The sequence below is a fragment of the Aulostomus chinensis genome, chromosome 20, assembly GCF_037954235.1.
Source record: "Aulostomus chinensis isolate RoL2024-O1b breed Wild chromosome 20, RoL_Achi_v1.0, whole genome shotgun sequence".
In the NCBI taxonomy this organism is placed as follows: Eukaryota; Metazoa; Chordata; class Actinopteri; order Syngnathiformes; family Aulostomidae; genus Aulostomus; species Aulostomus chinensis.
In genome coordinates, this window is record NC_141339.1 from 18,790,648 (window position 1) to 18,815,411 (window position 24,764).

Here is a 24,764-nt window from a genome sequence, read left to right on the forward strand (position 1 = left end):
ATCAGAATACATATGGAATTATTAGCAACACAACCACCATTACTAACAGTAAATATGGCAGGATCATGAGTTTCACGTGCAGTTCAGGTGTATTGTTTGAAGGTTGAGCCCGACGCTGCGGACTGGTTCAGGTGTTCCATGTAAGGGACCAGGATCTGAACTGGAGTTGCAGCCCAGTTAGTTCTAAAAGCACATGGGGCTAATTTGGAATTAATGCACTCTCATCTGTGATTTGAAATAAACAGAAATAAATGTGTTTTGCCGAGCTGAGTCACACACTCCCCCCCTCCGTGTAGGCTGTATGCACTCTCAGTGATTACAGGGGTGGAGTCCGACTATTACCAACCCCACTGAATCACAATCAGCGGCCAAATTCCTGTCAATTTTGTCACTTATTGTAAGTGCTGTGCAGTTTTACCAAGCATGGATTTCCTTGGCCTGTCCTGCTTCTGGTCCGGTTCTGGAGTCTGGACTAATATTTTAGGCAATATTTTTTTTCAGTTTGCATATTAGTCTTATTTATGCAAATACTTAAAAAAAAAAATTGTTTCACACTGGGCCCAAATGGCCACTGGGACTCAAGGATGAATTAATTCATGTTGGTGGTCAAAGGTCACAGGTCAAGGTAACTGTCAACAGGTCAGGAATGGTTTGGATTAAAAAAATTAAATGGTTCAAAAGTCCACTTTGACTCAATGATGACTTGAAACCACAATGGTGGTCAAAGGTCACAGGTCACTGTCACCTCACATAGTAGCAATATCTCTCAAACACCTAGAAATCATTTCTATACATTTGCCACAAATGTGCACTGGGACTTGAGGATGAACCGAAAAAACACAAAAAAAAACGTATTTCTCTAAGTTCAAAGTCAAACTCCGCAAATTAAAATCTAATGAATGCTTTGAGGAAATTTCTCCAAAAATAGTTCTCACATCCACTGACACCCAAAAATGACTTAGAAAAAAATTAGTGGTCAAAGGTCACTGTGACAGGCATTAATCCCGGAGGGACACAACAACGTTACGATGAGTCCAGTTCTTCTCTGCACCAAAACACCCAGCTCACTCCTTGCTACCCGGGGCTACACCACCAGTTATCCCAGCACTCAGCTCTGCACTGGCTCTCCCTACTCTCGGAAAAGCCATTAACAGTGAAAAGTACTGTTCCTTGTTCCAGACTCAGTTTCACTACTTTTAACTCTCAACAATGTAAAATCAGAGTCCCACAGCGTCTCCCTTCCTGCCTGATGGTGGTTTAAGGTGATGCTGCCACCCGGGGGTTCACCCTGCATTATTTTTCACTCAAACCTCACTTAACCTATCTTCTTTCCGCCTGATGACTTGTCTTTTCTTGCACTCTTCACCCTTCCTTATCTGATACCTGATCCTGAGGCTTAGAGTTACAACACACACAAAGAAGAGAGAGAGAGAGAGAGAGAGAGAGAGCGAGAGAGAGAGAGAGAGAGAGAGAGAGCAGCTAGCGGGTGATATTACACAAAGCAAACAGGTGTGAAGTGACAGTATTTGTTCAGTGTCTTGGTGTTTGTTTCGACACACAGAACAGGAGACGTTTAAAGTCCTACAGGGAAATCTTCCTCAACTGCTTCACCGATCATCAGGTAAAATTTGCCGTCTCTGATCCTAATTTTTGTGTATATTTTTTTGTTTTCATGTTTTCACTGAAGCTCAGCTGTGTTTTCTGCAAATAAGTCAAGGCTTTTGAGGTTTATTCACAGAGTGATTAGCGTCAGCTCTCTTCGTTTGTGTTATGAGCTCTGAGGCTGTGGTGAGTTTCACATCCAGATACTTATTTCCTCCAGTGGGTCCAGGCGTATCTCCGCAGACTAGAATCCCATGGTGGTGAACTCTCTGTGCCGCCTCGGCATATCTGTTCTCGTTGTATGTTTTTTGATTGTAACAATTTACAGGAGCGTAATTCCTTCATGTCTGAGACCTTCTCACCAAAACAAATAGAGGACGGCAGACACACCCATCACCCTGTCTTGAATATTCAGAAGGATCATTTCAGGATTATAACTCGTGTGTTTAGAGCAGTTTAACTCCAGTTTACAGGTTGATGAATAGACAGGGTGCGGTGTTGATTTAATTAATTAAAGAATTGTCTTCCTAAAGTTGTTAACTTCTAAAGGAGCACTTGAAATAATCTGATGAGATATCTGTTATAAAACTACCAGCTAAAAATTCAAGATGGGCAATTACCAGCATGAACGACAGTTCACTCTTCAGTGATATATTTCATTTTCACTTGAAAATTGACAGGATCGTGTGAGTACAGGATTCACTGAAAGTTTTTCAAAATTCAAAAACTGTTTTATGGAAGTGGACATCCTCCCCTCAAGTAGCCGTCATCAGTTTAATGACCCCTTGACCTTCCCTCAATGCAACGAGGATATGAACATACTGTAAATGCACTCAACTTCAATCCTTAAATGGAAGCACAGTGAATATAAGTGTACAAGTGAAGAACAATAAATTCTGCAAAGATATGGAGGGTATAATCAAAATATCCTGACAATGTTTAAGGACTCATCAAATGAGTTTGTATTCATGACAACCAGGAACTCGTGTCTGTCAGCGAGGTCGAAGCTGAGGGCCATTGGTTCTCACCCATATGCTTCATCATTTTCTCACAAAAGAAATTTGAGAATATTTTGACACTGTTTGAGCACATTTCCTACCAACACATCGGCTAGATTGAAATAATCACATTTTGTTTCTATCGCACCGAATTTACACATCAGACTGAAATAAATGCCAATATTTTGCACGTCACAATCAAAATCAATCTCCAGTTCAACAAGAACATAATTTATTTTGGTCCAGTGCATTGGTTTATGACTGAAAATTACCCCCCCCCCCCCAAAAAAAGGCTTTCCCATCTGCCTCTCTTGTAATTTAAGCTAATTAGCACACATTGTGAACACAGAAAACCCGGTTAGCCTGTGAGCATGTTGGCATGCTAATATTAGCCATTAGTTTAAGGTGCTATCATGTCTCACTCCAGACTCCCAGAGATGCTTTTATTCTTGTAATCGTGTCAGACCAGTTAAAGGGGAGGTTAATTAATCTTTTCACTAGAGTACAGGGTTGTTTATTGGGTCAGCGTGGACGCGTGATGACTGGGTGACTTCCAAGTGACTGTTCCTCAGATCAAAGTTGGGCTAGCAGGCACTGTTTTGCTGTCCAGATGGTTGTGTCTGGGTAATTCCCCTCAGAAGAGCTCGCAGCTAATCCTCCAGAGAATCTCTACTGTCGTGATCTCATGCTTTTGGACAGCTAGCTTTACTGCATGCAGCCCCCTGGATGAAGGACACTATTTCCTGTAGCCTAGCCCATTAGCTTAGCAACACAAATCTGTTAGTTCAAAGGGAGGACACTGCTCTCCTGAGTCTCATCAGTCACATAAGAAAACTGTTTTAGTGTCATACAGGTTTGTGTTGGGCAAACAGGAAGTGAGGAGGTGGAGAATAACAGATATAACATAAGGCTAGGTGGATTCATTCAGGTCCAGGGTCAAGAAGCGTCCTCTTTTTTGCAGTGTGGGACCTTTGACCACCAGGTACAACTTTTCTTTATTTTTTTGTGTGTGTTTGAGTGATGTAGAAAAGTTGTTCTAGTTCTGATTTGTGATTAGTGTACATTAAACAGGCTTTCTATGCCCCATATATAACAGGAGAAATTATTTTTTATGTGGTTTTGCTCTTTTATTTCCCTGGGTGTCTCCTTTAAACACTCTGTTGTATCTCTGTTGTAAGATACCGAGACTAAAATATCAAGCAATCCTGTTTAATTCACTAAACTCTGCATTATTATGTGTTAACATATTGGTTAGTTTCCCTCCCCTTTGCTATATGTCTCTGGTTTAAGAGCTTGTTATTTTTTATGTTGTTTTCATTATGTTATCTAGTTGTTACTCATTGATGTACAAAAAAAAAACCCCACCAGCAATCTAATATATGCATGAAATCACATTAGACTGTGGTTGCTTAGTTGTTCAAAGTCTTCTGAGTACTCAGATATGTAGATGTAGCAAATGCCGCTCATAAAATACTAATTTTGCCATGATATTAAATAAGCCCCTGTGTTCAAAGCCACGTCTGATCCTATCTTTGTGTGTGTGCATGTGTGTCTGCTTGTGTGTGCACGCTTTACTTGCCTGCTGCACTTCTCTGCTGGATCTGCTCGACTAACGGTGAGTTCACTGAAAAACACCCTGCACACACACACACACACACACACACACACTGTTTACTTAAAATATTGCTTTGCATCCACGCTAAGCTGCACGATGATGTTACGCTCTCCTCTGCTTCCGTGTATTTAAAAAAAAAACTTTTGTCAGGTTATTCACAATATTTTAATAATAGCACTTCACTCTTTCTACTTTCTCAGAAACTGTTACGTGGTTGTTTATTTCTCCTCTTTCGTTAGAATAAAATCTCCACGCTCCCTTCCTTGATAAGCCAATTACTTGAGCTCCTGTAATCTGTGTGTGTGTTTGTGTGTGAGAGAGAGAACTATGTACAATTTATCCACATTGAATAACGTGTTAACCATCAGTAGTATCGTCAAACAGATTCAATAACTATTCACATATTTTCAGAAATCTCATGCTATTTTTTTTATTCGACTGTTACTTCAGTAGTAGTCACTTTTTAAAACTACATATTATACCACAAAGATTATTTGGTGAACTATGGTACATACTCGGATGTATAAAAAGATAAAACACAGTTGCAAAAAATCAAATTAACAATATTACTTGCTGTCACTGTTATATTGAAGTCTGTGTATGGACAATATTTGTTGTGTTCAAGTATTCAAATGAATTTACTTATGATTACTAATGAAATGTAGCACATTTTACAGATTTAATTTTTTACATAATTAAATGAAATCAACTCTGTCATGGACTAAAAATAATTGCAAAAGAAACAAATAGCCGTGGGGCGTCAACATGGTGCAGGGTCTTATTTTGTCCAGTAGAGGGTACTACTTTGCTATACTATCACCGCCACATCCACAGCGACCGTCCCACCACCGCGGATGGACAGCGTGGTTGACCAATCACAATCCAGTATGTAATATAGTAATTCCTCTCAGCCAATGAAAGACGACTAAACGATGTTTTTCACTGTATGAGGCGGGTCTTGTGGATGATGGACACGTCTGCTTTGAGCCGTCGCCAGATTTTCCGTGTGTAGCTGAGATTTTTTGGAGACTGAGATAGAGGGGGACGTACGTTATTTTTTTGTGCCGGAGAACAGACGACGAGGCTACACTTGGAAGTTCACTTTTCACAGCATCGTCAGAAATTACAGGTAACGCTGAATTTTAACCCTTTTTTAATCACGTGACATGTGCATCACCGACTGCCGTTTGTTCATTGAAAGCTTTAAGGATATTTGTCATTCTATATTATAAATTTTGCCGCGGTATATACACATGTACTCGACTTGACTAAGAGCCAGGAGCTCACATTTCCCCAGCTCTTAAACTAGCGACTCCTTAATTCCTTCTAAATCCGTTATTGAGAGTTTGAGTCATCCCTTCGTTGTTGGGCGCTTCATGGCGCCTATCTTCTTCCATGTTATCCCGGCCATCATCACCTATGTCCGGCTTAACCTCCCCCGGTTCTCTCTCTCTTTGATTGGGGTTAACATCCAAAGTCTCACCGAAGAATTTTAGGACTACAAAGTGGATACAATCAAATGTTTCGAGGACATTTGTAAACGCTTGTAGTACCGCAGGTGGTGGTAGTATTTCCTGGTGTAGGTGAAGCCTCAACCGCTACGTTAACGGTGTGTTTGCTGACTTTAAACATGCTAACGTTGCGTTCAATGACCGTCCAAACAGCCGTATTTGGAAGGTTAAACCATCGTAGAGTTTCACAGGTAACGTTTGTTGGCTTGAAAGCATCAACTTATCCCGAACACCCGACAAAATTGTGCTTTATGTACTTTTACCTGTTATCGTGGAACGATGCGTGTAAATTTACTATGATATTTGACTGGTTTTAAAGGATTTTAATCAAAGTCTTTGTCTGGTAGGAAACACAAAACAAAACGGGAAATATAAGATGGGACTGCAAAATAATTAATTTCCTCATTAGTACTGAGTCAGTTACATGTGATATCGATGACGAAAAGATAAGAAGTGGTAGTTAAGAAACGGTGCCAAGGTAGTACTATTACACGATGAATCGAAATTGCGATCTACTGGAAGTTTAAGATACGTTTTTAAGAAAACTGCAATTTTTGTTAAAGGCCTTCATATTCTACAGATTTGATTGAAAGTTATTCTCACAAAAATCACACCTTAATCATTTTGCATGAAGAAAGGAAAAACCTTCCCTCAATTGTCACAGTTGCATTATCTGATGAAATGATTGCATTGGATTTTTCTTCTTCAAAATTGTACAATCCTTTTATAGTATTATTTGTACTAAAAAATACACCATTTCTGTACAATATGTACTTCCCTATAACTAAAGGGACAGGTTAACCTCTCCAAACCACCAGTTTTAAGGCATGATCTGAATTATATACATAATAAACACGACTATAGGGCATCACCTTTATGTCACAAAGGACAGATATCATTTGTGGCAGCTTGAGAAAATATTTATCCATCTGTATCTTTAGCTCTTATTACTGGGTAAGTAATCAGCTACATTCTGACACTGTCAAATTATAGAAAGACATTGTTGTGGTGCAATGATCATGGAGTTAATAGGAGGATAAAAGCTTTTATTTTGATAGATTCACTGCAAAAATCTTGTTGAATAAACCACAATGCCAAAGTGATGAATGAAACACTCCACAGGTGGCTGTTTTTTCCCGATCACTGAATCTTATTAAGGGTAACAAACTTACAAAGAATTGGATCAATGCGGTTGGCCAAACTCAGATTCTGTTGGTCTCCCTTCAACAACACTCTTCTTTTGGCTTCAAATCCAACTTACTTTTTCACAAAATTCATTCTCTTCCCTCTTTGTGTACACTGGCAGAGCTGTGTGTACACACTGTACCTTGCGTGTGAGTGTTTCACAGCTGATTCTTCGGAGTCTTACTTTGACAGATGGTACAACCTCAGCTAATTCACAGACACATGGGCAGGCAGACCAAGAGACTGGAGGTTGTGCTGGCATTCAAGAAGTCACTCTTGCTTTTTTAATCTGTTTGTGTGGGGCCTCATGTTAGAACAAAAGACAATATGCTGTTTATCTTGTAACGTGCTATATTTCTGTGCAATACTACCTGGCTTTATCAGTAGTCCTCCTTGGGGTTCCTTTTGTAAATCAGGGTTTGTTTTCCACTGCGGTATCGCCATGACTCAGCCAGTGCAACGCAAAATGACAGACTTGGGGGTTCATATGGTCATGGAAAACTTGGAAAAGCCATGGAATTGAAAAATAGCAATTTCCTGGACTAGAAATGTTTTCAAAAAAGCCAAATTTGCCTCCTGAATACCTGCATATTAGAGTATATTGGTTCAGTTCAGACAGAACGCGGAAAATCTCTAGTTGATTTTTGCCTTTTATACATGTTTATGTTGCATCACATTCTTCAATTTAGTTAAATATTCGCTGGTAATTTTTTTTCATGGATTTCTGTTTGTTTCAGCGGATGTATGGTCCTGAAAATTGTTCACAACTATGGAAAAGTCAAGGAAATTGGTTGAAACTTGAGCCTAGCATTAGGGATCGTTTCACTGTCCATGGCTCTGGTCCTTCTAGCCTACTGGCCCTCTGTCATTAACACAGATCGAATGATTTTATGTCCGTAAGCTTATGGGAAATCTCATGAACCGTCGTAGTTCAGGTGTCATATCACCTCTGTTCTTCTTGACAAAGGTGTCATTTTCTGATGGTGTATTGTGTTGTATTGCATTACAGGTAGAGACAAAACAATCAGTTCAGTCTAGGGTAGGGCTGAATATCATATATCCTCTAATTGTGATATCATATTGTTGGATTTAAATTTTTTTTTTAAGGTGGAGAGTTGTGATACAAAAATGTGCTCTCTATTTACCTTCGTGCTAAAATGCTGATTGTAAGTCTCACAAAATGATTTCTGAAATGTCAGTTGATTGCATCACAGTGTCGATTGGATTAACATGCGATTTGAGGTGGCAGAACACCAGCGGCAAGGAAAGGCAGAGTCCTCAGGGTGAGGTTTTCACACCACATCGCCACGCGTGATAATGTCATGAAAAACAGGAAAGATTTCTGCTCTTATTCGGTGATGTGAGCTGCGAGTATATCTGTCCTGTGGTTGGCTGACAGCCCTGCTCTCTGTTTATGGTTTATCTATAATCACCATGTTGGTTCTCAGACTCTCAGGATGCGTAGAACAGTGGCGGCTCTGTGGAAGCCACTAATGAGAAGCCTTAATTGGTTGTTCTGGTGGGAGAATCTCCTCATTAAAAGGTAGCTGGAAGTGACTCCAGGCTTGCTAGAACCACCGCTCGATTTGCGCTGGTTGTTGCGTATTGAAACAGGTGTTGAAACAACTAATTTATTAGTCGGTGACAGAAGAATATTATTGTTTAATTATTTGATTACTCACGAGGATTTGTTGCCTTTTTAACTGTACATTTGAGCTGTTTTTGCACTCTTTGTTGTGTGCTAATCTGATGATTAATCAATGAAAAAGATCAATAGTTGCAGAGTCCGACAGCGCGAATCAAAATTTACTTGATAACTTGATGAGTTCTCTATGTAAAAAGTCAAGAAAATGCAAACGTCAAAACCCAGATGCTCCTTATGTTCTGCCTTGACAATAAAAGCGTGGAACCATCACATATTTGACATTTCTTCTTGGAAAAAAAGACTTAAAATATAAACCAAACGGCAGGCTATGATTTGATTTGACGGCAGGTAGACAGAAATAGGAAGCAGAGGAAGCGACGATGGGAGAACGGGACGGAAGAGAAAAGAAAAGCAAGAGAGGAAGTGAGTAAGAGGTGAAAGAGAGTCTGAGTGGGAGCGACAGAGAGAGTGAGAGATATTGCTTAACCATTCGGAAAGGCTATGGGAACATCCCCGTGTGTGTGTGTGTGTGTGTGTGTGTGTGTGTGTGTGTGTGTGTGTGTGTTTTCACCCTGACCCTGTCAGTTCAACAGGAGCGCATCAACTCAGACACACAAGTTACCGTAACACACATTGATTTGAATGCCTTTGTTTTTTAGAAAATTAACCTTTTTTTCTCGATTTAAAGCACGACAAAAGTTTCTTTCTGAATAAAAATAATTAAAGTGCTGAGTTTTCTCTGGCGATTTTATTCTATTCAGACTTCCTTTCAAGGCTTTCATCTCCTCGGCAATTGTGGTGACACTGGGACGGTCAAAACAATTACCAAGGTGGACATATTGTACAGTTTAGCAGCCAGCCGTGACCAGAGAGTATTAGCCTCTCGCCCGCAGGCTCTTTTGGCCAGCGGGACTCAAAGTCACACAGAGAAGATCAGAGAGCCCTGGATGAATAGCAACTGTAATGCAATGTTCAGCTTATTACAGCTACAGAGAAAGTGAGGGAAGGAGTGGGCAGAGAGGGGAGGAATGATAGAGATGTAGAGGACACGCTCAGGGAAGGGGAGAGGGAGGTGGGGTTAATGCTGCTGGCCGAGCGAATGAGAAAACCAGACTGTATGATTAAAAACAGCCAAGAGGCATGTTGAACTTGAGAGTAGGATAACAGTGGGTTATTTTAATTGTAGAGATAAGTAGAGTTGTACTTTTTGGTCTATTAGAGAAGGAGAATACTACATCAGAGAAGAGGAGAGAGAAAGAGAGAGGGCAAACTGCCTTCCCCAGTAAGTGTCCAGCTGAAAAGAAAGGATGGAATAAAAAAACAGAGAGTGGGCCTGTGGCGTTGGCCGGGCTCCAGGCATAGTTAAAAACAGATTAATCAGAGGCAGAACAGAGCAGGGCACGACGGGGCCGAGCCCTCCTCTTCCTAGGATGCAGCAGCACCAGGAACAATTGGTAATATTGTGCTTTAATATCAGTCATGTCTTTTACAGCGTGCCTGTTTGGAAAGAATAGAACGCCATGAAGCATGTGGCTGAAACTACTGACACTGAATTAGAAAAACATGATAATATAGTGATGGATTTATTTAATTTTTTTTTTTTTTTACTGAGCTCTATTATTAGATACATTGGTAAAAGAAAGCAGTGGTTGGTAATTTCCCTCTCAAGGGCATGAAAGTCAGGTTTGCATCCAAATGCGTTGTAGATTTTAACCACATTTTCTTTTAGAAATCTGGCAAAAGAAAAACAAGTTTTTGCACGTTTCTGTCCACTGTTGTTATTCAAATATTAAATGTACGTTCAATGAGGTAGGCTGCAGGTGGCGCTAATTCTCCTGTCGACCAGTCAAGGACAAGAGGGTTCAGTGCGATGATGTGTTTAAAAAAAAGCGCCAATAAAAACCCCCCAAAAAAGAAGAAGAACCATAATAGACATGTTGACGAACAATAGAAATGTAGAATTTTGAACAACAAATATTACAACTGTGTGCTGTTGGAGTTCAGGTTACAGCCCCGGCGATGACGTGACCAAAGTACTTTTATTCGCCAAATCTGTTTCCATAGCTTTTAAACTTGCATGCTATATTGAAGGATTTATTTGACATCTAAGTCTTTGTACTCAGGTTTCTTTTTATGCACAAATTGTAATCACGCATTAAAAGAGCTTGGATGGAAATATCCTGATCTCACAATCACATTTTCCCCCCTGTGATTGCTTCACAGTGACTCTGGAAGTCAGAATACGTCAGCCTGAAACTATTAGCTTGAAGCTAATGGATATCAACCAACGACAGCAAAACTGACCAAAATGTCTGTTTACGATCTCTGAGAAGCATCATGCGGTATAATCCGAGTCTTCTTTGACCAGCCGTATGCTCAGTACAGACTAGTTCAACTGAATGTGCCAGCTGGTCACACTTGCACTGAACACGAAGTGCTTTATTTAGTTTATTTTTAGCTCAAATCAAAGCAGTTGTGGATTATTGAGCACACAGCTGGAGGAAGAAGACTTGGATTATACTGCATGATGCTTTTGAAAGTTTGTAAACAGATATTTTGGACAGTTTTTTTCCCCCGCTACTCAGTTTCCCTTCGTCTCAAGCTAATAATATACAGCACGTTTGTATTGTCTGCATTCCAGAGACACCAAGAAGTCACACTGGGGTCAAGAGTCAGTAGTATGGTCAGAAAATCCCACTCTTGAATAATCATTAAAAAGAACACAAAAACAAAACCTATGTGAACTTACTGAGCGAGGATAATTTGGTTGGTAGTAGACAGATAATGTGATTTCACTGATGTTTTGCTGTGAGTTAGTTCCTGTTTTTATGACGGGCCGCTGAACAGTGACAGGCAGATATGAAGGCTTGCCTGTCACTGGAAATGAGAAACGAAGATGGAGAATGAAAGGACGGTGGGTGACAGATCGAGGGTTCGTGGTTGCTACATTGCCTCACTTCCTGTTTCCTGGTTGGGGTTCAGATGTCATGAGTGTGTGATGAACTGATAGTAGGCGCCTAAACAATTTGTCAGGTCATTTCAGTAACCAAAACACTAAAACACGAGTGTTTGTCCACATTTGAGAAACATCATGTCCTCACATTCATTAGGAAAACGGAATTATTTTCTAGAAAGGAGGAAATCACGAGGGATGTCTAATTTTGAAGTTAGGGCTGAAGGTTAATAGTGAACAGCGGGCAGCCATGAAATGGTGTGTCAGAGTGGTTCATATTCTCACTGTTACATCATTGGAGAACGAGTGTGAAAGACCACTCTCGCTTGTGGCTTTTAATATGGCTCTTATTCTCTTGATAAAACAATAAAGAGTCAGGATATGGTGACTAATGCCCGCCAGAGTCTCCTAAAGCTTAAACTGACAGAGAATTTTGTTTTGTCACTCAAAGATATTCAGCTTACTGTCACTGTTGACAAAGAAGAGCTGCAAATCCACACAGCTGAGAAGCTTCAGCTGTGAAAGGCTTGGCTTTTCTAAAGTATATGGAAATGCATTTATTTTGTGTGTGCATTTTTCTAAGAGTTTGAACAGAGATGGATGAGAGAAAAGTAGAGGAAAGCGTTTGGTAAAAGTGGTCTCAGGGTGGGATCAACCCGGGGCAGTTCATCGATCAATGATTAAATTACTCATTTGATGTGTGCCATTTTGGATATTTCTCTCTTTTTCTGTGTGATTGTAAGTGCACTTGGGTACGCAGTGGGAGTAGTGTGAATGTCATCTTCACGACAATTGTAAAACTTGACGCCGATTGTTGAAAGCTCTCAGTCTGATCTTATAAATACTGGATTACTCACATTTCTAACTGAATTTTACCACCAAGATGCCCGTGATGAAGTCATATGTTTTGTTCAGGGGACTTGTTGCTGCCACCCTCTATGGGATGTGTGTTGCCATAGTAACACCACACCCTCTGGTTCTTGGGAGTTGGCTTGTGTTTCACTGTGGGTTTCTACTTCTTTTATACACACCTGCTTTCTCTCCTTGAGGCTAATGTTTGCTTTCTTCCTCTGTTCTTTCGCTTCACTCCCTCACACAGGCATAGTAAACTGTGTCTCTTTACATGTGCACTCGGGTGACCCACACACACACACACACACACACACACACAAACAGACGGTACTCACGCCTGACTGCTTTAATCGCTGAAAAGGGGAGTTAAGCAGTTAACAATAGTAGTTATGAGCTGACCCGTTATTCTTTCTCGTGCTAACACACATTCACATGCACACACACGCACGCACACACACACACACGCACACAGAGAAAATGTGAAAGTAGAAACTTGTTATGTGAGTGTAGTGGGAAAACTAAGTTCATTTCCATCTTTTTTTTTTAATTACCAGTGAACATACATATTTCCCAAATCAATGGACTTAATTGTAAGCAGGCCAGTGTCTGACAGTCAGACCTTGTGGTGATGCAGGCGTGTGTGTTGTGTGTGTGTGTGTGTGTGTGTGTGTGTGTGTGTGTGTGTGCACGTGTGCGTGCGTTTGTCGTGAACTGTTAGCTAACCGCCAACAAACAAACAAAGGGAATAAGATTCTGAACCTTGACACCGGACCTGTCTCATCTCCTCAAGCTCAAAACAGATGGACACAAACCAGGGACGTTGATAGCTGTTTTGCAGCATTGACTGCAACCAGTCGACCGTGATCAGTCTCGCCCTGTCTGTTGCTTCTGGTCAGGTCTCAAGTTTACCTAATTGACCTCTGTGTGGGTGACGTCAGGTTGCATTATTCTAAAAGTCGACTTGAGTTTGTTTCTGGATGTAGCTGTCCCAACCCCCGCAGCTTAAAAGCACTACACCGCAAGACCGGATTTGATCTGAATAAGTCCAAATTCCAGACCTGCTGCTAACATTAACATCAAGTAAATTCCCTCCTCGGCTTTTAGACATTGTTTGTGTTCATCCACTGGATGTTCCCTCAGGTTTATGTGTTTCCATGGGAAACATTGTATTTCAAGTATTGCAGAGATTGTCTTTGTCAGGTTTTGAAAAAATACAGCCACAACTCAGACCTTTCTTTCAACTCACTGCAGGGGTTTGCTCTCTGTCTTTCTTTATACAAACTGAACTTTCTCACTCAAATGTACCAAAAATTGGAGAGATTCTGTTAAGGTGAATGTGACACTGAAGTACCGATGTATGAATGTGGTTGATATCTTTGAAAGCATGGAACTTGGTACCCAACTCTAATTGTAATGACCATTTTAAGCCAAGTAATATTTAAGAAACTGGCAGAAGGATTTATGCAGTGTTGTTAGCACACTGTTGGCTAAATGCTACTATAAAAATAAAAAGGTAACTCTTTAGTTTCGAATCAAATCATTTGAGCTAAGTTGTGAAGAACATGCTAAGAAAGATGCAAAACCTCTAGTACTATATTGGTTGGGGCTGAATATTATAGTAGAGTATCCTGGTGTTTTGTATGGGACAATAGCTGTTATGAGCTAGCAGTCATGATGCAGCAGGAGACATGATAATGACAGTACTGGTCATGTAAGCATCGCCTCCGAGCTGACTGTACATTTAATGAGACAGAGGTGCTCTTTGAGGGCCGTGCTACGTCAAAATCAGGTGGGTAGAGACAGACAGATGAAGGGATGAATGGGTAGACAGACAGACAGGCAGACAGACGACCCACACACACACACACACACACACACACACACAAACAAACGTACACAGAGATTATCCTTTGTGTAATCCTCAGTGTGAGGAGCAGACTCTAGTGTCAAGGGACGGGCATGTACAGATTTTTCACACCAACGTTATATACAAGATGTATTTGCAAACGTCCTATTCAGATGTGAAAATACAAAGAGTAGAATGAAGGACTATTTCCATTTGTTATCCATCTTAAATGGCCTTTAATTTTGCTTTTGCAGTAAATTTTTTTTTTTTGTGATTGACAACACAAATCCATAGTTTACCAGGGGATTCAGTGCGTTTACTTCTGTATGTTTTATGTCTGTGTGTGTGTCCATGTTTATGTGCTGAGGAGTTGTGCTGTGTGTGTGTGTGTGTGTGTGTGTGTGTGTGTCATTGCGTGACAGATGAACAGATCGCACAAGAGAACAGCGCAGATTACGATTCTGCACTCTGGATGTGGGGTCATATCAAAACCAAGCCGCGGCTCGGTGACTGGAGAGAATTTTATAAGCTGACAGCTTGTTTCATCAGTAACATCTGAGATGTCCCATCGGATCCGCAGGATTTGCTTATTTTTTTAATTAATTAGTCTCAGCTGTACGAGAGCAAATCGCTGTCCGATGCTTCAACTATTGGAACCGAAGTGTCCGGAAGCTGTCCCAAATGTCCTTCGTACCACAACTGCAACAAACTCTTTCTTGAGCACGTGAAATATCGAGGAAGGTTGGGCATTCCGATTACAGCTTTAAAAATTGCAACATGTAGCTGAATTATGTGAAAGATTTTCTTGGCATACTTTGAAATTAGATGCATAAAACATAATTACAACACATTTATTTAACATTATGTAGCTGAAAAGTGTGTGTGTGTGTGTGTGTGTGTGTGTGAGAGAGAGAGAGAGAGAGAGAGAGGGTGTGAGATGGGAGTTAGAAGCCAGCTGGTTCTGACAGCTAATAGTTTCAGTCCCCTCTGCTGAACACCCCCACAGTGGACACACACACGCACGCGCACACACACTCACACACAAATAAACACGGGAGGCAAGAATGGAGGTCCATCGTGTAATATCGGCTCTAAATCAGGTGTGAATTGAAATGGGTTTAAGCACGGTCATAATCTCCATTGTCACTTCCATGCTTGCTCACTAATCTGTATTTTGGCTGTGGTAATCTCTTGTCTCCATGGGGATTTATGGTTGTTGACCATGAATGTTGCTGCCATGGAAACCTGTTCCTCCCCCTTCACGCCTCCCCTTTCTATAACCCTGTAGAATGGGGCGGCTGGGTATGTGTACGTTTTGTTTCGGGAGTCTCAACGTAGTCATCGGCAGATAATGATCAAGACGAGTGTGAAAGTGTGAGGATTACTCTGCTATTAAGTTCTTCACTTATCTCATAATTTTTTTTTGGCCTCAGTCCAGATGAGGACATTGTTGCTATGACGACAACCTCTAAAACTTAGACTCACAGCAGTTAAGTTGTAAAAGGATGGGCCGCGGCGTTTGTGGTTCTGTGACTTAACCCTTACCCTAACCACATGCTCTGTCACATGTTGATTGAAGCTAAAACAAACCGTATCACTTGTGGTTCGGTGCAACTGTGAGTCAGTGCAGACGAACGTGAGCGAGTCGGTTCAAATGAAGGAAAATAGCTGTAAAGGTTTCACTGTATGTGCCTGCCTCTTTCTGGATTTTGGAGTCACAAAGAAGTGATGCAGGAGGCTTAGAACCTTTGGGAGCTCAAGACGCTCATTTCTGAGTACTTTGAAGACAAAATACCCAGTTGGGTGAAGTATCACTGTCATCGTGATATCAGAAATCCCAGTCATGCTCACATGTATTTCCATCTCTCTGCATCTCTTCCAACTCCGGGGTCCTTCACTCAGGGGTCAACCTAACCTTGGGGTCCCTCAAGCAACTTGCACACTATAGGGCACGCCTCGAATGGTGTCAAGGCAAACCGCTCCACTGCTGACACCGTATACAGTGATGCAGCGTATTAAACCCCACCCCTGTCTTGAACTAGGATCCACAGGGTACAAAATGTGTTCCAGGCTTGTTGGCATAGCAACCAGACCTTTGCAAACTCTTGTGTTTTGACAGAACTGTTCTACAGAACTTAAAGAGATCTACTTTTGTGTAATTGTCTGATTTTTTTTTTAAACCTGTTTGTGATTTCCTTTTCATCCTGCAAAATATGTATTGAAGATAAGATTTGGGAAAGTGAGTAATTCTCATAGAAAGAATGCTGAGGAAGTGTAATTTGCTGTGTTCGTCATGCACTGCAGCAGTCTCCCTTTCATCCATCTTTTACCTCTCCCTCTCTGTCCTTAGCTCTGCTGCTCTCACACTCTTCTTCCTCCACCTCCCCTCTCTCTCTCTCTCTCTCTCTCTCTCTCTTCCGTATTCTCTGCCCTCGTTTCTCTAAGCGACAGTCCCGCGGGAAACCAGCACAGGGCTCTGAGGGAGAGTGGAGGAGGATGGAGGAGAGAAAATGGCAATGACAGTTAGTAGGGCACGCATTTGCTAAGAGGTGGGAGAAACGAAAGTTGAAGGAAGAGTGAGCAATAGAGAGACGCAAAAAAGAAAGATTTGCTAAAGGAAAGTGAGACAAAAAAGAGAAAGAAACCAGGAGGTGTGAAGAAGGGAAAGAGGCCAAAGGAAAGGAATTTCAGAGAACAGAAAGTAACAGTAGGTAAGGACATGCAATGCATCAGTCGTACATCTGTGCATTTTTTCCTTTCATTTCACTTTTAATTAATAAAAAGAGTTGCAAGGATGGACTGAGCCTCCTGTGCTGTAACAGTAAAGTTTAAGGGAACTGTTGATTTAAAGGGTGAGTATTTTAACTTAATCATGTTATCACAGTCATGTGCAGCACTCTTTTGCAAGTAGTACTAACCGGGACTAGCAAACGCTCACAGAACTGCCTTTATCTGCAAATAGCAAATATTTATGCAAGCTGAGAGGTAACGATAAGATGAGGAAATGAGATGAGACGTGTCTTTTTTTTAATGTGGGTTAAAGGGCGATACGAAAGAAAGAGTTAAACCACATGTGGGCACACAAACACACACATTCCTCTTGTAATTTAATCTGATGGGATTGGCTGTTTGCATTTGTCATGATTCTCCAGGCTTTTCTCTTGCCTATTTGGATAATTAGGTTACTTGGAACAGTACTAATTAACTGTGAAATATTCCAATAATATGTGCTGCAAGTTGCAACGCGCAAGTAGTACAGTAGTTGCCTCCGGACAAATGCTGTGTGAGGAGATGCTTTGTTAATTTGGACAGCAAATAAAGAAACACAAGTATATTCTTGGATTTGAGAGACGATTAAGTGAGGTTATGAAGCAAATCGCAGCATGAAGCCTCAGCCTACGTTTGAACCTGCTGTTAGCTAGCTCACTGTCCTGCAAGGACTGCCAGCCTCCTAAGTTATACAGAGGAGTTTCACTGCCATAAACCATTCAGTATTTGTGCCGTATATATGAAGAGAGGCCATAATAATGTCCGCTATTGTTTATATGGACTGTGGGAAGAAGAGAAAAAGAGGGAGGGGGTTTGAGGGGGAGATAATGCGAGTGGGCGACTAGAGGGGATTGAAAAGGGGCCCGGAAGAAAGGGATTGGGAAAAGAGTGATGAGATTTTGTTTAAAAAAAAACAAAAAAACAGGCACCCTAGTTTTGAGAGTAGAAGACAGAGATGGAAAGATAGCGAAAGAAAGAGATGAGGAGTATGAGTTTTAAAGTTATGAGAGAGGTAGAACATTGTTCCCAGTTGTACAGAGAAGGCCAAAGTAAAGCGGGCCTAAGTGGCCATGACCAGCATCTTGCAAAAAGCTGTACTCCGATGCCAACACACACACACACACACACACACACACACACACACACACACACACACACACACACACACACACACACACACACACACACTGTGAGCTTGTGAGGGAGTCTATTGAGAAACAGCATCTCAGAGGAGTGGGAACTGCACTAAGTAGGTAGCAACAGACATGTTTGATGACTCTGATTTCAGCCAAAATGAAACAATCTACTGCTGATTGGATTTTTTTGTGGGGGATAAATGACAACAGGAAAGTAGAACCATAAAACACTGTGTTTTTCCAGTCTTGAGAGCAAAACAAGCACAAACCCTGATGAAACTTTTAAAAACTAAAACTTAACCCTCCATCACCAAATTGCGGTTACAATGGTGACGTGATAATGCACGAAAAGAAAGGAAAGATTCTGGATGGCTTCCATGCCGTCTGTATGGATGTGGAGATTAAAGCTGTCAGAGATCAAAAATGGCAGAAGTTGTAACCTGCGTTGACTGAGATGACAAGCAGAATCAGGCTGTCGGCCTAACTAAATTGACTTTGGTACAGATTGAGGGGTGGGGCTTGTCCCCTTCATCAACCAAGCATTGTGAGGGATGGGTAAGATTGTGGCGATAGAGATAAAAGTCAGAACCTCAATATAAAGATCAATTTCAGACCTGAGTTTAAAGTAAGAACTCAGACCAAAGTTTGAAATCTGTTTGGGACCCATGGTCCCCTTCAACACGCAGTGAAGGTAGGGGTGGCAAATGTGTGACTGGTGGGTAGTGGTGGCAAATTTGTGAATGTAGGGTTGCCGGTTCAATCCCCAGGAGTGGCAGGATAAATGTGGGTTGGGAAAGTGAAGAAACCCCACCCACATGACCATCACCTAGGTGCGCTTGAGCAAGGCCTGACTCCTCCAGTGGAGCTGCTCAGTCGCCAGCAGCTCAGATTGTGGTGTCCTGAGCAGCTATAGGCTGTGAATGTGTTATTGGGTGATTGTGATCAGGGCACTCCTGTAAAACACAGTATCACTCTGAGTAAAGAAAGGTTGAAAACACAAAAAAATCAGCATTGAAAGAGTACTTTTGTGGTGGTAGTAGGGGGTATCATCGACGATACACTATAACAAAATACGGCCCTCACTCCTTTGTCTTTTGCCGTCTTTATCTACCCGTATGCATGCAGTATATTGTGACTCTGACATTTGCACACACCAACACAAACACACACCTCTCTATCCATCTCTCCTCGTCCCTTCTCTACCTCATTAGCCGATCATGCGTAAGGAGACCTGTTCTATTTTTACTTCCACCCCTCCCTGCACACCACCGCTGCTGCTGCTGTGTGTGTGTGTGTGTGTGTCCTCTCTTATCGAAGGTGGCAGGGCAGTAAAGAAAAATTCATAGAGCTGGCAAGACAGGCAGACAGCGTGATGAATAATAGAGTCCGAAAGAGAAGACTTGGGAGACAGCAGGCTGGAAATATTCAGAACAGTTGAAATGACATGGATGATAATGACTTAACAACAAATCAATCAAGCTTAAACTGCAGCCGCAAGCTCTTTGTGTACACACACACACACACACACACACACACACTTCACCAAAGCATGTTGTGTGCACAGGTAGACACCAGTTGTGTGTTGCTTTGCACATTCTGACCTCAACTTCCCCTCAAGACCAATGTCATTGTCCTTTAGTGTTATCAACAAATTAGTGTCCCGCTGAGTAAATCTCTTTATGTGTGTGTGCGCGCGCGCGCGTGTGTGTGTGTGTGTGTGTGTGTGTGTGTGTGTGTGGGGACAGCACTGCCAAAGATATTTGGGTTGAAGAGTGTTTATGTGTTGACCACAGCTGCAGGGTAAATCCACTGACTCATATAATAAGAACTGAAGAATCTCACTGTGTGTGTGTGTGCGTGTGTGTGTGTGTGTGTGTGTGTTACATCTTGTTTCTTGTAACCAGCTGTTATTTTATGCTGTCCAACCAGATGAAACTCAGTGCGTGTGACACAATGACGTCCCACACCCGTGTGTTTTACTGCCCTTGTGTAAAAGGGTGCAATTTCAATTCAAGAGCTTATGTTTCAAACAGCTATGAGCTCATGTGCTAACAGCCGTGAGACCAAGGGGTCAGAATCGGCTAACTTACATAACCTGAATATACATGTAATATTTGTGTTTTTCCCCGAATGACATAACTACAGTGCATAGTAGCGTTCTAATACTTACAGAGATTGATGTTTTTCTAGCATTCTGTCTTTTGCTTTGCATTCATCCTTGATAAACCCTCAAAGCCTGAGACCATGTGGCTCATTTATAAAAGATTCTCCAGACTAAAATTCAAGTTGCGTGCCATGAAAAATTAATATTTATGACAAAACTCAGTGGGGTAGCCTGATTCTCCTGCTTTCTTTTATCTAGAACAGCCAAAAGAATTTCTACCGGTAGCTTGTAACCCTTGAACCCCCAATCAAATCATAATACTAAATTACAAAACTGGTTTTGAGTGATGTCACCAACTTGTGATATTCAACAAGAATGAAACACTCGATCGTTTCTTCCCCAACTGCCCTCCAGGTTGACGTGTCACCATGACAACAGAAGCAGGCTCCGAGACAGAGGTGAAGGAGAAAGCAGAGGAGTCAGCTGCTCAGGCGGACCAATCAGAGAAGGCCACAGAAGAATCTCAGGAAGTCGCCAGCGCTGAGGGAGAGGAGAAGGGAAAAGAAAAGGAGAAGGAGAAAGAGGGCAAAGGAATATCTCGATACCTGCCAACATGGCTTAAGAAGCAGAAGTCTCAAAGCCAGGTACACTGTTAAATGAGTAAAATTCACATGGTCGTTATTGTTGTGACTTGTGAGGAAATCCTTCTTATATATTTTAATAAACCTATGATTTTTTTAAATTTTTTTTGTGTTTTGTGTGTTTTTTGGCTGACTCATAAAGACCTCTCCAACAAAGGAGGTCCCATCCACAGAGGAGCCAGTTGCCGCGGTGACACAGGAGGAGGGGGCTGCCCCAGAGGTGAACGGTCACGCAGAGGAAGTAGAAGAGAAGGAGACGGTCAAGTCGGAGCAAGTGAAGGAAAAAGAAGCGGAGTCTCATTCCAACGCCAGCGCTGACACCGAGGTACTATGACTGTGCTCAGCTCAGCCCGCCACCTTATGTTCTTTATCTGTTCAGTCATCAGAACAGGAAGCAGGCCAACAAATGACTGGGCCAGCAACTCACCAGCTTCGCATTAGTTTTGGCCCTGACTTACAACACACAAGCACACAAACTTTTGGCAAGTGTACACTAATAGGCCAATTCAAACACATGCAAATTTAGATTTAGAACAGGCTAAAAGGCTAAAGTTAAGTTCCACATAACACATCCAGTCAAATTCATCCCTTCAGCTCCTCACTAATCTCCCTTCTCTCATGAACTCCTTCAGCACAGTGATAACATTTCTTAGCTTTTGGTGCTTTTCGTGGTACTGACAGAACATCGCTGAAGATGCTCTGAGGTGAAGTTTGAACTGGGACGCGGTTCTTACTGCAGGATATTTGGATCTGCTCTTGATTGGTCCGTTATGGAATTCTGACGTATTTAACTTGGGGGATTCTACCAAATTTGTTTTCTTGATGTTACGGTTATTAGTTTGAGAAATAGCAGAGCAATGAGTGGTACACTGAGTTTAGACACAGTGTATTTTTTGTTTATGACTTAACTTTTCAGCAGCTATTATCTTGTTTAATGTGTTGAGAATTTGTGGTTTACAAGAGGCCACGTGCTTTGGCTGGTTGAATCAGTTGTCTTTTGTTTCTTGTGACAGCAGACAGGGTCAAGCTACTGTCAAACCTTAGTCATTCAGGCAAATGTAGTAGTTTTACACACATGGTTACGGTTATCAAAAAAGCTTAAATTAATGAGATGTTTTTATCTAGATTAAGGCTTTTTTCACACTAACCATAGAGTATTTAGTAAATGCATTCTGTTTAAAAGGAGAAAAAGAGACACACATACAAACTGTGTTCCAGTAATCACATTATTAAGCCACCCAGACCCACCCAGTGACATCAACCTTTAAGTAATCAGGCCAAAAGAAACGCCTGTGCTTCGTAAAAACAACTTCAGACCAGAGCTGGATAAAGAGATAAAGAGAAAACACTATTCCTTCTTTCCTTTTTATCAACCTCAAAGCTCCTATGTTTGTTCTGAACGGCCACATCAGGAAACCTATCGTGTAACTGCGGTTTGAGTTTTTGTTGTTGTTTATTTTCTTGACTCCATCAGCCGGCCAAGGAAGAGAAGGTGGAGGAGAGTGCAGAGAATAGTCCTGAAGAGACCAAGCAGACAGCAGAGGGTGAAGGAGAAGAAGATCAGCAGAAGGAGAGGGGAGGAGAGGTGAGAGACGGAGACGTGGAGGCAGGAGAAGGACAAACCTCGATTTTCCAGTCGCCTTTACGTTTGGTGAGGAAGACCAAGATGAAGCTGGTGGTGTGCCATGTGACCCTCTTGGATGGGACAGACTTCACCTGTGAGGTCGAGGTGAGGCTTCAAACACTTGATGAATTGCACTGACATGGTTGAGGAGGGGAAAGAGGTGGGGGCAACTAACAGATGATACGGTTTCATATTCCGTACCTTTAAAACATCTTGGAGGAAGTTAGATAAACATTTTAACAACTACTTGTGATTTAAAATGCGGCAAAAATATATTTTTTGAAGGTGCCTAGTGTGCTTTATCCTGGCCGTCCCCCATTCTTCGTCATATTTCCATTGTTATGACATCACCAACATCAATGGAATCTGTCTCTTAAGTAAGAAAATACTTAAAGTGTATAGAGTTCAGCTGGATTCTAGCCTTCCACCTGAATGTTATCATGGTGGAAACACTTGGCTCATAGAGATGGAGGACGATCTCCCAGGTTTGTGGCTAAAAGTGGGCAGAAACAGTGGAGCTTTTACCGTACATCAAGCCAACTCCAAACTCTTTTAGGGCCGCCCTTCAATTTGGGGCGGTGACATACAGAAGTTGTGTATCTGTAAACACTTTCCTACCAGAAACATGTGCATTGCCTGAAGGCCCAACTTCCGTCTAGGAAGAAAACTCCTTCAGAGTTTGAAAGATATTCATCATTTTAAAAAAATCAAATCAGTTTTTCATTAGGGCATGATTCATCCGTCCAGCCAGACTTCTGCTCTCTCCATGTTATAACGTGATTTGCTGTGTCTATGGTTTATTTCACGACAGAGGACAATTAGGGTGAGGACCGTTTCCTGGTAAGGTCTGTCATTGACAAATGTAAGGGGTGTGGGTCTGCTGGCCGTCATTCTATCTGCCATTTGGGTAACAAGAAGCAGACTTCGGTTGGCAGAGATGCTTTGTATCAAAACTAAAACGATAAAAGACTCAACATTTGAGTATAAAATCGGAAGTTGAACCCTATGATCTGTTTAGAGTGTCCCAGGCCAGTGTCAGCTGGCCCCAGCCCCCTCCACCACGTAGAGGATAAGCAGTGAAGAGAACAACTGACTGAAGTTTGAAGTAGCTACTGACAGGGAAGACTGACACATTGTCCATCTCAGGCTATTTTGCCAGTAAAGTAGGCCGCACGTGAGAGCCACTGTGTCAGTGATGTAATCACTAATAGGATCAGATCCAGCGTGCGTGCGTGCGTGCGTGCGTGCGTGCGTGTGTGTGTGTGTGTGTGTGTGAGAGAGAGAGAGAGAGAGAGAGAGAGAGACTTAAAGTGCAGTTATGGCAGAAGCACCCTCTCAGATTCGTTGGGCGGGGTTTTGGGGATAAATGCAGAGCAAAGCAGAGCATAGTGCTGTTACTTGTCGTCTGGTGACTACACACACACACACACATACACACTCACACACACACACAGAAACTTGGGAGATTAGGGGGGTCCCACCAGATTAGTTTTCTGCATCTGCTACTACCCTCCTGAACACGTGCCCCTAGACCTTACATACATACACTACAGCACGTATGTAGATACTCCCAACATCACTATGCTGTGCTAACAATTTATGAGGAATTTCATTTGAAGTTAGTGGTAAGGGAAACTATTTCTCATATTTGTACATCTGTAATTACTAAGGATCTCCAGAAGAGGAAGTAAGAACTTTTTAGTGAGCTACAAACATAGCTACACACGTACGTTAGCTTACCCTTCCTCACATTTCATCACTCTCTCACAATGAAGAAAAGCTTCCCAGTTTGCCACTGTTGAGGTCTACTGGAACTTTCAGTCGTTAAGTGGCTGAATCAAAAGCACCTCAGCAGAACAGGGAGCCTTTTCCTGGTCTAGCTGAAGCACTTATTTAAAAAAAATTTGAACTGACAAATTTCACGGTCACAAACCCATTTCCCAAATCGACAGTCTGCCAACGCCCAGCAGCATGCGTCTGAGTGTCCACGGTTGTTTGAACAGTAGCTGCTTTGTCCCACAACAGATAACGCTGATACTGCAACTAGCTGCTATTGTCCTGAAGAGCGCGCACGCGTATAGACACACACACACACACACACACACACACACACACACACACACAGAGCGCCATCCATCCATCCCTCCACACATTGGCATAGATAGGTCGGGAGAGGGAGAGATGCACAATGCATTCCAGAGATTACATTTTCTGTTTTGCCCAGTAGGCCTCCAACACACACACACACACACACACACACACACACACACACACACACACACA

General features: G+C 41.9%; 1 protein-coding gene across 19 annotated transcripts in view; it reads left to right on the forward strand.

Moving 5' to 3' along the window:
- The first annotated feature begins 4,124 nt into the window (after window positions 1-4,124).
- Window positions 4,125-24,764, forward strand: part of epb41l2 (erythrocyte membrane protein band 4.1-like 2) — a 57,412-nt gene continuing 36,772 nt past the window's right edge. For 17 of the 19 annotated variants that reach the window (XR_015110588.1, XM_086189345.1, XM_086189351.1 and 14 more), the window contains exons 1-4: window positions 5,188-5,344; window positions 20,631-20,860; window positions 21,000-21,182; window positions 22,332-22,586. Coding sequence is in view for 18 of the 19 variants with exons in the window: in XM_086189345.1 (XP_086045471.1) it covers window positions 20,645-20,860; window positions 21,000-21,182; window positions 22,332-22,586 (654 nt within the window). In the remaining variant the exon portion in view is untranslated. Of the gene's footprint in view, window positions 4,216-5,187; window positions 5,345-16,654; window positions 16,919-20,630; window positions 20,861-20,999; window positions 21,183-22,331; window positions 22,587-24,764 lie in introns of those variants that run through there. The other 2 variants (XM_086189347.1, XM_086189346.1) reach the window with 2 other exon arrangements.